At 44.2% G+C, this 14640-nt stretch overlaps 1 protein-coding gene across 4 annotated transcripts in view; it reads left to right on the top strand.

The window, feature by feature from the left end:
- The window catches only part of anapc1 (anaphase promoting complex subunit 1), a 222829-nt gene that overhangs the window by 85057 nt on the left and 123132 nt on the right, over positions 1 to 14640 (top strand). For all 4 annotated transcript variants that reach the window (XM_078542651.1, XM_078542649.1, XM_078542650.1 and 1 more), the window contains 5 exons: positions 2136 to 2172; positions 2276 to 2346; positions 3594 to 3772; positions 6792 to 7018; positions 9323 to 9441. In XM_078542651.1, coding sequence (XP_078398777.1) covers positions 2136 to 2172; positions 2276 to 2346; positions 3594 to 3772; positions 6792 to 7018; positions 9323 to 9441 — 633 coding nt within the window. The remainder of the gene's footprint in view (positions 1 to 2135; positions 2173 to 2275; positions 2347 to 3593; positions 3773 to 6791; positions 7019 to 9322; positions 9442 to 14640) is intronic.

Raw genomic sequence — 14640 nt, 5'->3', positions numbered from 1 at the left:
AGTAGTAGGGAAAATGCTGGAGTCTATTATAAAGGATGTGATAACAGGACACTTGGAAAAGATCAACGGGATTAGATAGAGTCAACATGGATTTATGAAAGGGAAATCATGTTTAACAAACCTACTGGAGTTTTTTGAGGGCGCAACTAGCAGAATAGATAAGGGAGAACCAGTGGATGTGATGCATTTGAATTTTCAGAAAGCTTTTGATGAAGTCCCACATAAGAGTTAATGTGCAAAATTAAAGCACATGGGATTGAGAATAATATATTGACATGGATTGAGAATTGGCTCGCAGACAGGAAACAGAGAGTAGGAATAAATGGGTCTTTTATGGAGTGGCAGGTGATGAGTGGGGTACCACAAAGATCATTGCTTGGGCCCCAGATATTTACAATGTCGATGTAAAATGTAATATTTCCAAGTTTGCTGACAACTTAAAACTTAGGAATGAGTGGTCAGGAGGATGTTAAGAGGCTTCAAGGTGATTTAGACAAGTTGAGTGAGTGGGCAAATTCATGGCAGATGCAGTATAACATGGATAAGTGTGAAGTTATCCACTTTGGAAGGAAAAACAGAATGGCAGAGTATTATTTAAGTGGTGATAGATTGGGAAATGTTGATGTACAAAGGGACCTGGGCGTCCACCAATCACTGAAAGCAAGCATGCAGGTGCAGCAAGCATTTAAGAAGGCAAATGGTATTTTGGCCTTCATTGCGAGAGGACTTGAGTACAGGAGCAAGGATGTCTTAAAGATGCAACTGTACAGGGCTTTGGTGAGACCACACCTGGAGTATTGTGTGCAGTTTTGGTGGTCTTACCTAAGAAAACATATATTTGTCAGAGAGGGAGTGCAGCGAAGGTTCACCAGACTGATTCCTGGGATGGCAGGATTGTTGTATGAGGAGAGATTGGGTCAACTTGGCCTGTATTCACTGGAGTTTAGAAGAATGAGAGGGGATCTGATTCAAACATATAAAATTCTGACATGGCTGGACAGTCTGGATGCAAGGATGATGTTTCCTCTGGCTGGTGGGTCTAGAACAAGGAGTCACAGTCTCAGGATATGGGGCAGGCCATTTAGGACTGAGATGAGGAGAAACTTCTTCACTCAGTGAAATTTTCTACCACAGAATGCTGTGGAGGCCAAGTCACTGAATATATTTAAGAAGGAAATAGATAGATTTCTAGTCTCTAAAGGCATCAAGAGGCATGGGGAGAGAGTGGGAGTATGGCGTTGAGATGGGAGGATCAGCCATGATCACATTGAATGGCGGAGCAGGCTCGAAGGACCAAATGACCTACTCCTCCTATTTTCTATGTGCCTGTTTCTATGCTATTCACCTAAACCACTCCCCGTGGTAGCCAGTTCTACATTCCCATCACTCTATTGATAAAGAAGTTTCTTCTTTTTCCCTGCTGGATTTATTAGTGACTATCTTATATTTATAGATCCTAATTCTTGGCTTGCACACAAGTGGAATCATCTTCTCTGCATCTACCAGAACAAACCCTTTCATAATCTAGAAGACCTCCATCAGGTCACCCCTCAGCCTTCTCCCCTCCAGAATTGTCTTTGCTTTTCCTGTTTAATAAGCTAATTGTTTGACAATAGGGCACATGAGTTGTTATCACACAGCAGTGACATTCTCACTGCTCCGGCACTTATGTAGAATCATGCCACATAGGGTAAGTGTACAGTTATGGCATTTGTTGGAGTGTGACAGAACATTGGACCCACCCATAACCTTGGAAGAATCAGTCTGAATTGCAAGATTCTGTTAAGTTAAACAGTGAGAACACTAATGGTGCCCTCCACGTTTCATAAAGGATGTGAGTTACGTCCCTGAGAGAACTTTAAGCTCTTGGTTGAGTGGAATTTGATGGCATAAGAGATTTTTCCCCTCGTAGTGATTCTTTGTCAGATGAGCTCATAAGAGGTCCCAGTAAAAGTTGTGCCATGCTTTGGTTTCTGATTAACACAAAGTTTTGTTAAAATATATGCATCCAAAATGGAGTTGTAACACTCCTGATAAGGCACAGAGTGCAATTGGAAGGGCTGAGGTTAAGATGATGTTCTCTCCTAATAATTCAGTCACCTTTAAACCACTACATGTTCTAAAAAATTCAACAGGGCAAAGGAAGCAGCAAGCAGAGGAAGACAACAAAAGGTAATGAACGTCAAAACTGTCGACATTGCAATTTTCTCTTCATTCTGCTGTTGGCTAATGCCAAAGCCCCTACTTACTTTTATATTTCTCCCTCTCTCCTCAGGCTCAGTTTGAATCCATGCGCTTTGTCCTCCAGCTTAGCGGCAAAGCTGGTGGTGTCACTTACAAACCTAGGTAAGCTTCCAAAACAGAAATGTTACTGTATTATTTTTAAATATCTGACCAGGTGTGGCCAGCAGTGCATTAAGTTGGAGCACCAGGACATCATAGAGTCCAGCTGGTTGTCAGCTACCATTTCCCACACTGAGCTTAGAGGGCTGAGCCAGGTGTGATGGGGAGATGAAGAATTCCTCCTTGTGAGGGAGGATGGAAAGGAAAGTTTGATATTGTGGGCTACCCTCTGAGTCTTGCAGCACCTTTTGTATCTACCTGGGAGCAGAGCTCCAATCCGTCATTGTGCATGGGATACTTATATGGTCATGGGACAGCTTGGGAGGTGGTGGGGAGAATAGAAACCTGCAGCACAGAAGGAGGCCGTTCAACCCATTGTCCCATTCCCTACCCTTTGTCAATTTAAATCTAATTCCCTTTGGAAAGCTACAATTGAAGCTGCTTCCACCACCTTTTTAGGCAATGATGATGAAATAAGTAAGCCCATTGGCACAGAACTTTCAACTCCAGTGCCATATGTTAGGATGTGGAATTACATTTACAGTTTGCGACTTCACAAGTTCTTGTATTCTTACCCTCTCCTCTCCTGAAGGTGTGGACTCCTTGTTCAAGGCAATTTGGTTAGTGCCGGGCACCTCCACAGGCCTCATTCGGGCGACTTTTATTCACGTGAACCTGCACGACGAGTGTCGGCCAGCTGTTCAAATGTGGGGTGTGTCAGAGTGGAGCTTGCTGCCAGTGCTTACTTATTATTCACACGCTAGCTGAGGCTGTTTGTCGCACATCTCTGACCATCTGAGTTGAGATCTGCCATTTCAACACAAATAAGGATCACACTTTGCTTATTGCACAACTAGGTAGTGAAGCAGCTTGGTAAGCTGGTAGGTGTGTCTCTTGGGCCCTGTGCTTAACCATTCTGTGATTGGGAGTAGCATACAACCCCAAAGAATGAAAACTACGACATTGTTCGGCTTCAGATGGAAATGCAAGTCCTCACAAGAGACTTTGTACGTTCATGTGTGTGCGCCAGTTACTCATTGGAACATACAAGCTGGAGTAGGCCATTCAGCCCACCGGGCCTGCTTCACCATTCAAACAGATCATGGCTGATCATCCACCCCTGTCGTTTTTACCCACTATCTCCATATCCGTTGATGTCATTAGTATCCAGAAATCTATCGTATAGCTAGTACCTTTTGTAAAGCAGGAATGTTCAGTATAACATCACCTATGTTGTATTACTTCTCCAGGATTTACCTTAAAGGATTTGGAGTCTGTTCCCTTTGGGGTTGCTCTCCCAATACGGGACGCTATCTATCATTGCCGTGAACAGCCTTCCTCAGATTGGTCTGAAGCTGCCTGTTCGCTTATTGGACGTCAGGACCTTTCCAAGCAGGCACATGAAGGAAATCTACACAAGACAAAATCTGTAAGTTCACACTAAGTTTTCTAGCAATGTGAGCTGTGGGAACGGAAGGCTTTGTTCTTAAAGCCTGACAGCAGCTTTGAATGCTGAACTATAATTTTAGTTTTAGTGAAAAATTAATGCCATTCCTGCATGCATTAGATGTTATTAGAGGTTCACGAGAATGATCCCAGGAATGAAAGGCTTAACATATGAGGAACGTTTGAGGATTCTGGGTCTATACTTGATGGAGTTTAGAAGGATGAGGGGGGATCTGATTGAAACTTACAGAATACTGAAAGGCCTGGATAGAGTGGACATGGGGAAGATGTTTCCTTTAGTAGGAGAGACTAGGAGGGCACAGCCTCAGAGTAAAGGGAAGACCTTTTGGAACAGAGATGAGGAGAAACTTCTTTAGCCAGAGAGTGGTGAATCTATGGAATTCGTTGCCACAGAAGGCTGTGGAGACCAGGTCATTGAGTGTATTTAAGATCAAGATAGATAGGTTCTTGATTGGTATGGGGACCAAAGGTTACGGGGAGAAGGCAGGAGAATGGGGTTGAGAAACTTATCAGCCATGATTGAATGGCGGAGCAGACTCGATGGGCCGAATGGCCTAATTTCTGCTCCTATGTCTTATGGTCTTATGTTGAATTTGTGCAATGTGCATCAGACCTGGTGTAATTTCTTGCGAAGTTGCTACAAGTGAGAGGCATCCAAATCTGAAAGTACCATTAAATCTGGCACATAAAGCCCAACTTCATACCGACATTCCCTCTAGTTTTTCTCTATTTTGCGCGGTCTGTTTGTTGCACGGCATAGTGCGCCCTGGATTGCTGAATGTTATGCAGCTTAGAAGGGAACATTGGTTCACACAAATCAGTCTCTCACCTGAGATATGAGGGCCTTATATGTAAATTGCTATGGAAAATTTTAGAGTGAATATGCTTTGCATTTGGGCGAGTGTCAGCATTCTTGACTAATTGGTAGCACTCTTGCCTCTGAATCAGGAACCTGAGGATTTGAGCCTCAGATTTATTCCATCTCACTTGGGTGTTGGGGGATGCACAATTGTTTAATTTTACATTGTTTGTTATGATCTACTTCAACTACAGTAATGATTCTCATATCTTCAAAGGCGGGCAGTTCCAAGGCAATGCAGGGGGCAGGTCCAAGAGTTGCAGTGGGTAGGTCCAAAACTGTAGCAGCAGTATAGAGAAACCTGTGATGTTGAGATGACGTCTGTATAAATCTAAATAAGAGCGTGCTGGAAATATTCAGTAAGCCAGCAGCATCTGTGGATAGAGAAACAGAGTTATGTTTCAGGCTGATGACCTTTCATCAGAACTGTTGCTGGAGAGGCAATGATTACTTTAAATTGAAACTGGTGAATGTTGAAGGTTACAGATGACTGTGTGTGGAACAATTGATTCCTCCAGCATGATAATACATCACTCCGCTGTAGTGACCTCATACTACCAATATAAATTAAGGTAAATGCGTATGTTGGAAACCTGAAATAAAAATAAAAAATGCTGGAAAAATTCAGCAGTAAACTGTCAACAGTCAACAAAACTCAACATAAATGAAGGTATTGTTTCGTCAAAAGCAACTATTGTATTTGCAAACACCTATCTGTCATTCCTGGCCCATTTAACTCATGGCCAAGGCTAAGGGGCGTCAACTCCAAATTGCTTTTTGTATATTCCCCCCTTTTCTCTGCTACTTTTTTCTGTCCCTCTTCCACCTGAAGGTATTGTTTCCTGGCCAGGGTACATTTCCCCAAAACCTAAATTGGTGGTGTTGTTAATAGTGAGGAGGAAAGCCTGACGTGACCGGATAATATAGATGGGCTGGTAAGATGGGCAGAGCAGTGGCAAATGGAATTTAATCCTGAGAAGCCTGAGGCGATGCATTTTGAGAGGACTAACATGGCCAGGGAATACACAATGAATGGTAGGGCCCTAGGAAGTACAGAGGATCAGAGGGACCTTGGTGTACATGTCCATAGATCCCTGAAGGCAGCAGCACAGGTAGAAAAGGTGGTTAAGAAGGCATATAGGATACTTGCCTTTATTAGCCGAGGCATAGAATATAAGAGCAGGGAGGTTATGTTGGAGCTGCATAAAACATTAGTTAGGCCACAGCTGGAGCACTATGTGCAGTTCTGGTCGCCACGCTGTAGGAAGGATGTGATCGCACTGCAGAGGAGATTCACCAGGATGTTGCCTGGGCTGGAGCATTTCAACTATGAAGAGAGACTGGATAGGCTGGGGTTGTTACACTTAGAGCTGAGGGGGGACCTGATAGTGGTGTACAAAATTATGAGGCGCACAGATAGGGTAAATAGGAAGAAACTTTTCCCCTTAGTGGAAGTGTCAATAACAAGGGGGCATAGATTTAAGGTTAGGGTTAGGAGGTTTAGAGGGGATTTGAGGAAATTTTTTTTCACCCAGAGGGCGGTTGGAATCTGGAACACACTGCCTGAGGGGGTGGTAGAGGCAAGAACCCTCAGAACATTTAAGAAGTACTTAGATGAGCACTTGAAACGCCATAGCATACAGGGCTACGGGCCAAGTGGGATTAGAATAGATAGGTGCTTGATGGCCGGCATGGACACGATGGGCTGAAGGGCCTGCTTCTATGCTGCATAACTCTTATGACCTAGTCACTCAACACTATCTTGCCCAAGCATTCAGTATTCGTATATGAGTCTCTACATGAATGACAACTGGCTACAGGGGAGGGCGAAGGCAACATGGGTGTTATTTCTTTACATCCATGGCACATACACAGCAGGGCTGACTGGAAACTGGAGAGGGGTAGAAGACTTGGGTGTTTATCCGCCTCCTGAACCCAGGACACTGAGGCCAATTGTAAAACTTCCTACTCCATCCCAGATTTGATAACTCAGCAGGATCCTCCTGGTCAGCAAGGCTAAGTTAGTCGCCACCTTAGTTAACTGAGCCATGATGGGTCTGCAAGCTGTTCCTCTCTCAAATGTCCAGAAACTGCTAATATACTAACGCGATCGCCTTTGCAGGCTATTGGGCACGTGTTGCTATCTGACGGAGCCTCTGGGAATGAAGCTGAGGAGGAGGAAGATGGAATGAATGACATGAATCAAGATTTGATGTCCTTAATCTGGAATGAAGATCTGCGTGTTCAGGAGGTTCGACGCCTGCTTCAGAGCACGCACCCTGTACGTGTTAATGTTGTACAGATGCCAGAAGTTAGTGACCATGAGTATATCGAAGAGAAGGAAAACAGGTAAAGAATCATTTAAAAGCCAATCACACACGAGCTTTAGCTTACACACAGGTCATCAGAGTTGCAATTGTCACAGTTCTATCAGCTTGGCGTGAGAGCACGTTGAAGCTCTGGTGTGGCGCGTGATGGGAATAGTGGAATAGGGCCAATGTCCACAATTCAACAGGCAGATCTCCGTGGGTCGTCTCTGAATGATGGCAAGTGGAGGGCAGGAATTTCACCCATTGGTAGTGGGGGTGGGGGGGAATAATTCTGTGCTATCTTTGAGCAGCTCCTCACAGTTTAGTTTCTGAGCAACATTTGTGGACGTTTTAGAGTCAGTGATCTCCCTGCTTGCTCAGCTAGGGTCTTCTCTCTAGCAATGATCGACTGATTGGCCTGCTCCTGTGCTATGAACTTCTTTCATGCTGCAACAGGAAGCAGTGCTTAAAGATTTAAGAAAGAGAACATGTTAGAAAAAAAAGGGAAATGAACGCAGCGTGACCCATTCATTAACTCATGGAGATTATCACTTGGAAATACAAAGAATTGCGCTAGACACGGTTTTCTGACAGAATAAGGAGTGATCATCCGGCAGGGGTCAGCTCGCACTTCTGAGCCAAAAAGTCGTGAGATCAAGTCCTACTCTAGAAATTTGAGCACAGAACCTAGGTTGACACTTCAATGTAAACACTGAAGGAGTGCTGTACTGTTGGAGGTGCTGCCTTTCGGATGAGGCGTTAAACTGAACCCCTTCAGGTGGCCATTAAAGTTGCAATGCCATTATTTGGAGAAGAGCTTGGGCCAATATATTTAACTTTAAACCAACATCTAAAGCACCCCTGATTACGTTTTGTGTGAGCTTGTTGAGGGTAAGTTGACTGCTGTGTTTCCTACTCATCAAAAGCACATGATTGGCTGTAAAAGGCTTTGGGACACTCTGATGTTGTGAAAGGCACTATATAAATACAAGTTCTTTCATTCTATTAATGTGACTTGAGGTAAGTGATGAGAACCAAAGGATGGACTCCTGCATTTCCTTCTCTTTATCAGCTTCTTCAGCCACCAGCTTTCTTGCTGAAGGCATCCATCCTCAGTTGGGTTATTGTGCTCATCGCCCTCCAGTGTCTTTTCCAAGTGACCACTCTGTAATGTGTGAGCTCAGGCAATATTGATGGCAAATGATTCAACCGTGGTGGGGAAAGGCGTGGTGGGGCGGGGGACTGGTGGGGCAGTCACAGCCAAATTTGCTTTTGCCCTCCCCTAACACCCACACACACGAGTCTCCAGTAAAAATTAGGAGTGGAAAACCTGGCTGAGATGCACCAATCTGGCACAGGCCAGCAATTGAACCTATGGCCTTCCTGTTCTACATGGTTCAATTACTCACATCTTTAACCACTAGTTATACTGAATTGGGAGAACCGAACTGAAACGTTTAATCTGAACCTTGTTTTTGACAGATCTATTTACTTTCTGTGGTTTGGGCAGGGCTCTGACATAATCCACACCTCAGTACAGCAGTTTATTGGATTCCAATAAACAGGAAATTACTGGTCTGCCCTTTTGTTCACCTCATTTTGACTCAGAAATGAAACGCATTCCTGGTGGAAATTTTAAATTTCCTCTTTCTCTTTCTTTCTACCTTCAGTGCTCCCCAACAACTGCCACTTGGCTCGTGGAACGATGCCTCTGATTTATGCTTTATCATGCAGCTATTTTGAGACCTAACCTGTGTTGCAAATTGTGTTAAAGGACCATGTTTTGCACCAATATTGTGTATCTTTTTCGGAGAAATGTTTTAGTATTTTCCCTCTGTTCTTTGAGGCTAGATCAGTTGAAAATCTCAATTTTGGTAATTTGCCTGACAAAAAAAAATTAAAAGGTTGGAATTAGATCAGCCATGATCTAATTGAATGGTGGATCAGGCTCGAAGGGCTGCATGGCCTTTCTCCTGTTCCTGTGTCCCTTGCTCTATGCACACCTATCTATGCCTATCATCCTGCAGCCTGGAAACAAGCATTTACCACGACTTAAATAAAAGCAAAATACTGCGGATGCTGGAAATCTGAAACAAAAACAAAAATAGCTGGAAAAACTCAGCAGCTCTGACAGCATCTGCGGAGAGGAACACAGTTGACGTTTCGAGTCCGTATGACTCTTGATCAGATTTACCATGACCTGCTGTTTTCTGTCTTGTATGTGTCTGTACAATATGATCACCATACTTTATATGATAGGGAACAATGTCCTGTTACACCTTGCACTTTATTTTCAAATGCCCATTACTTATACAATAATCCGAGTGTTTTCTTCTTGAGACAGGTTACTACAACTGTGCCAACGAACCATGGCACTTCCTCCAGGAAGAGGGATGTTCACTCTATTCTCTTACCATCCGGTGCCAACTGAGCCACTTCCTATTCCAAAATTAAACTTGACCGGTGCGTATTTCTCCCCCAATCCTCTTAAGTATAGTGTTCTTCAAATTGTTGTGGCGGTGTTCACCTTGCAGTCTTTCCTGGAAATCAGCTGGTTTCACATATTGCAACAAGTTGTTGTATGGAAAACCACCTGGCACCTGACTGAAAGAAAGAAGTTGACACACGTCTTTATACCTGAGATGCATTGGGGTTTGGATCTGCAGTCATACTGAAAGTCAGCCCTCACTGCTGGTTATAGATGCCTTCTGCATAACACTCGTGGACAATCACAACTCGTTGCTTACAACAGCGCAAAACTGTCATCGTTCAAAGTTAACCTTCAGATACTGCAACCTTGTTTCGGATGAATCATGATGACTGATAAGGGAAATGAAAATATCGCCCTGGTTCAGTTGGGTTTGGGATTACAGTATGCTATTAAATTTGAAGGACATTTTAATCTGTGGTCTTTCCTCCTTCCCCTCTTTCCACCCTGACCCCTCTCTCCTTCCCAGTCACTCTCTTTCCTCTCTTGGACCCCCATCTTCCCCTCGGCCAGCCCATTCACCCCCCCCAACCCCCCCTCTCTCTCCCTTTCCCCCTCTCTCTCTCTCTCTCTCTCTCTCCAACCCCCAGAATATGAAATGATGGCCTTGGGATATCAATTTACTACTTGGATAATGTTTTAGCGAGTATTCTAGAGTGAATTTTACAATTGATTGTCACTGGCTATTCTATTTACCACTGCAGGTTGATGGATATTTTTCAAAATTTAACTTACTTTTTATTTGCCAAGTCACTTGGCTGTTTGTTTGAAAAATACTTAACGGTTACAGTTTATAAAATTTAGAATATATTTGAAATGGTTTCACTTTTATGTGACTTTTCAAATATATACTGTCTAATTTGGTTAAAACCAGATTTGATAATCTGCTATGGTCTTGTGTTCCTGAGCATTTGCATATAATTGGATTGTAATGTATGAAATTTTCCTGTGGCAAAAGTTTGGTTTTGACATATACGGTGAATTGCAAAGCACTTGGGCAGTGTAGAAACAAGTTTTAAATGCTTCAAAGTATAACTCCTGGAGCATTTTCTGCATTGGATTTGTTTTGTGTACACTGCTCTCAATCACACAAGGATTTATGTAAGAATCTAGAAAACATTTGCATGCGACAGATGAACGTCAGTACAGATAAGTGGTGCATGTTTGATGAATGATGTTGAGCTAGCTGTGGGAACAAATTTTGCATTTGTTCTCAGCATGTGGGTGATGTTGGTAAGGATGCATTTAGTGGATTTGAAGGTTCTGCTGATGAGGTTAGATGAAAAAGGTGGGTGGAGGCTTGTGTGGAATGTTAGGCTGAATGGCCTGTTTCTGTGCTGTGGGCTCAATGTAATTCTCATGCATATCCCGAGTGACCCTAAGAAAGTGACATGAGGCCTTGTTGAACTCCTATTGGCCTTGAACTAATAGTGCCCCTGCAGTGATTTGGACACGAAATTCCAGGATAGTGACCAACAATGATGAATGAATGACAATTTCAAAGAATGGTTACAACACAGAAGGAGGCCATTTGGCCCATTATGCCCATACTGGCTTGCCTGGTCCCATTTCCCCTGCCTTTTCCCTGTCAGATAATTATCCAATCCTCTTTTGGAGGCCTCAGTTGAATCCGCCTCCACAAGATTCCAGATCCTAACCACTCACTGCCTCATAAGTTTTTCCTCATGTCTCCATTGTTCCCTTTGCCAATCACTTTAGATCCGTGATTTCTGGTTCTTGATCCTTCCACCAATAGGAACAATTTTTCCCCTATCTGGTCTGTCCGGACTTCTCATCACATTGAACACCTCTATCAAACTCCCTCTTAATCTTCTCCAAGGATAACAGCCCCAGCTTCCTTGTAGCTCAAGTTCCTCATCCCTGGACCCGTTCTTGTAAATCTTTTCTGCACCCTTTCAAATACCTTCATAAAGTGTGGTATCCAGAGCTGGGCACAATGCTCCAGCTGCAGCCTAACCAGTATTTTGTACAGGCTCATCATAAATTCCTTGCTTTTGTCCTCTCCATTCCTTTCTTTCTTTGGCTGTTTGTTTCTTTGTTGCAAACAGCAACAGGAGTTCGCCACCACCACGACACGTAGGTCCCCTGCGCATGTTTGCAGGCAGAGGGGCACCAATAAAATTTCCCAGTTTGCTCCCCCGCCTACCCCAACCTGTCTGGACCTGGATTCTGGGACTTAGAATCTGGGGAGTGCTTGTAGTCCCAGTTCTGGCCACTGCCTCCCAATGGTGCTGGTGAGGTTGCAGAGCTGCTAGCAGCTCACTGAGGCAGGACTTCGGCCAGTGAGGGGTGGAAGTCCTGCCTCCAGCCAATTAACACTGCCCGGAGCGTTAAACGGCTGCGGGGCTGCCATGATCGTTGGGGATCCATTGCCCACTGACTCTTCGGTTGGTGGGGCGGGAAACCCCGCCATCTGAAAAATCCTGCCCAAGGTTTCAGAAGCTCCAAAGCAGATGCCAACCCTGCAAACAAGACGTCAGCAGAGATCATCCTACACCACTGACCAGGGACAAATTTACGTTCAGCATTTGTGGCAGACTCTGCCTTTCCGAAATCGGCTTGCTCAACCATCAAAAGAAGTGCATCATCTGACCTCACGTCCCGAGGCTGCATTCCCATTGTCTCTCACAGATGGAAGGATGCTAGTCCTTGCCTTTTGTATTCTATGCCTTTATTTATAAAACCCAGGATTGCATATGTCTTATTAACCACTTTCTCAATCTGCCTTGCCACCTTTGATGATTTGTGCACATTTACCACCAGGCCCCTTTGCTCCTGCACTCCCTTTAGAATTATACACTTTATTTTCTATTGCCTCTCCTCCTACCAGAAGGTGTCACTTCCCTTCGTTAAGTTTCATCTACAAGGCCACCCATTCTACCATCTTGTCTAGGTCTTTTTGAGTTTTAACTGTCCTCCTCAGAGTTTACAATACTTCAAAGTTCTGTGCCATCTGCAAATTTTAAATATTAAATTTATGCCCTGTACACCCAAGTCAAAAAAACAGTGGTCCGAACACAGACCCATGGAAAATGCCAGTAATAACGTTCCTCCAGTCTGAAAAGCAACTGTTCATCACTAATTACTCTGTTTTCTGTAACTCAGCCCGTATAAGCCCAAGTCAGGATGTTGAGTGAGTTGTGGAGCAGCAGCTGAGCAGGCGTTCAGTGTGCTTTTTTACACATCAGTGGACAAATCAGTGGAGAACAAGTTGAAGGTCATCAAACTGCAATGGTCCAGTACATCGTCAAGCAACACTCGAGCAATGAGCTTTGTTCTGGCTTTCCAGCAGGCAAGGGAAAATCCAAGTCCTGGACACTATGGAGTGAGGGATAAGAGGTCCCGTTCACCCATCACCTCTCCCTCGCTGACCTACATTGGCTCCCAGTCTTGAACTTAAAATTCTCACGCTTATGCTCACCCCTCCCTATCTCTGTGATCTCCTCCAGCCCCACAACCTTCTGAGATCTCTGAGCTCCTCCAATTCTGGTCCTTTATTCATCCCTGCTTTTTGTCACTGCACCACTAGTGGCTGTGCCTTCAGCTGCCCAGGCACTAAGCTTTGGAATTTCACCCCACACCTTCCCCAACCCCAAAACCTCTCCATTCTCTTTTCTTTTCAGAAGCTCTTTAAAATCTGCAAGTTTTTGGTCACTTTTGGCTCCTGCGAAGTGCTTGAGAATGCTATCTAGTTACAAATCATTACTGACCCCTTGTTTTTTCATAATTCTTTCACAGGCATGAGCATCGCTGGCTAGGCTAGCATTTTTATTGCTCATCCCTAATTGCCCTTGGGAAGGGGGTGGTGAGCCACCTTCTTGAACCGCTGAGGTCCATGTAGTGTAGATACACCGACAGTGCTGATAGGAAGGGAGTTCCAGGATTTTGACCCAGCCACAGTGAGGGAACGGCGATATATTTCCAATCAGAATGGTGTGTGGCTTGGGGGGGAACTTGTAGGTGGTGGTGTTCCCATGCATCTGTTGCTTTTGGCCTTCTAGGTGGTAGAGTTTGTGCGTTTCGAAGGTGCTGTCAAAGGAACCTTGATAAGTTCCTACGGTGTATCTTGTGGATGATACACACTGCTGCCACTGTGCGTCGGTGGCGGAGGGAGTGGCTGTTGAAAGTGGTGGATGGGGTGCCGATCAAGCAGGCAGCTTGGTGTCAAACTTCTTGAGTGTTGTTGGAGTTGCACTCAACCAGGCAAGTGGAGAATATTCCATCACAGTCCGGACAAGCTTCGGGGAGTCAGGTGGTGAGTTACTTGCCACCAGATTCCCAGCCCCTGACCTGCTCTTGTAACCACAGTATTTATATGGTTGCTTCAATTCAGTTTCTGGTCAATGGTAACCCCCCCAGGATGTTGATAGTGGGGAGATTCAGCAATAGTGTCAGCTAACTTGCCTTGCAAAGAGAGCGTTAGAGAAAAGTGACTTTTCACTATGGAAAGGAGGCAAATGTGGGAGAACTTTATAGAGGTTATAAAAGATACCAAGTGGAATAGAAAAGGTTAAATCTAAAGCATTGATTTGAATCAAATAGCAAATTCAGCACACAGTGAAAAAAGGTACAAAGCAATTCAGAGCAAGTTCAAGATCCAGGCCAGGGTTTACACATTTGAACAGCTGAGCGGTGTCTTCCTGAGGTTGACCCTCAAGTTTGTTCTGCAGTAGCTAGTATCAAGCCAGGATGTTGTGTTAGTGTTGCTACAATTAGCTCCAGAGACCCCTGAGGGGGGAGATTTCTCTGAATCACTATCTACCCATGCTAGGAATGTGCGTGTGTGCACGCCTGTGCATGCGCGTGATGCGTCCATAGTGTGTGCCCGGCCTGTGCGTAGGTTGAAATTGAACTCGGAATTGGGCTTGGATCTGATACTGTATCCCATACAGTTGAATAGCTTGCTGATATTCAACTTATAGTCACTGGCCCATGGAGCCAGAGAACTGGAGAAATATTTTACCGATATCAGCAACATCAGAAAATTGAAGTCAATTGTTTTAGTTGATAAATGTGGAAACCTTCTGTTGTACCTGGGGAGTGCAAAGCAAATGTTTGTAATGTAATTGCTATTATATCTTTTCCTGACTTGTCTCAGCTCAAAAACATGGTGATAGCTTTTGGACAAAATGATCGCTGTTGCATAGCATTGA

Source organism: Cetorhinus maximus, chromosome 5, assembly GCF_964194155.1.
Source record: "Cetorhinus maximus chromosome 5, sCetMax3.hap1.1, whole genome shotgun sequence".
NCBI classification, from domain to species: Eukaryota; Metazoa; Chordata; class Chondrichthyes; order Lamniformes; family Cetorhinidae; genus Cetorhinus; species Cetorhinus maximus.
Note: the sequence above shows the minus strand (reverse complement) of the source record. Positions and strands in the feature narration are given on the sequence as shown.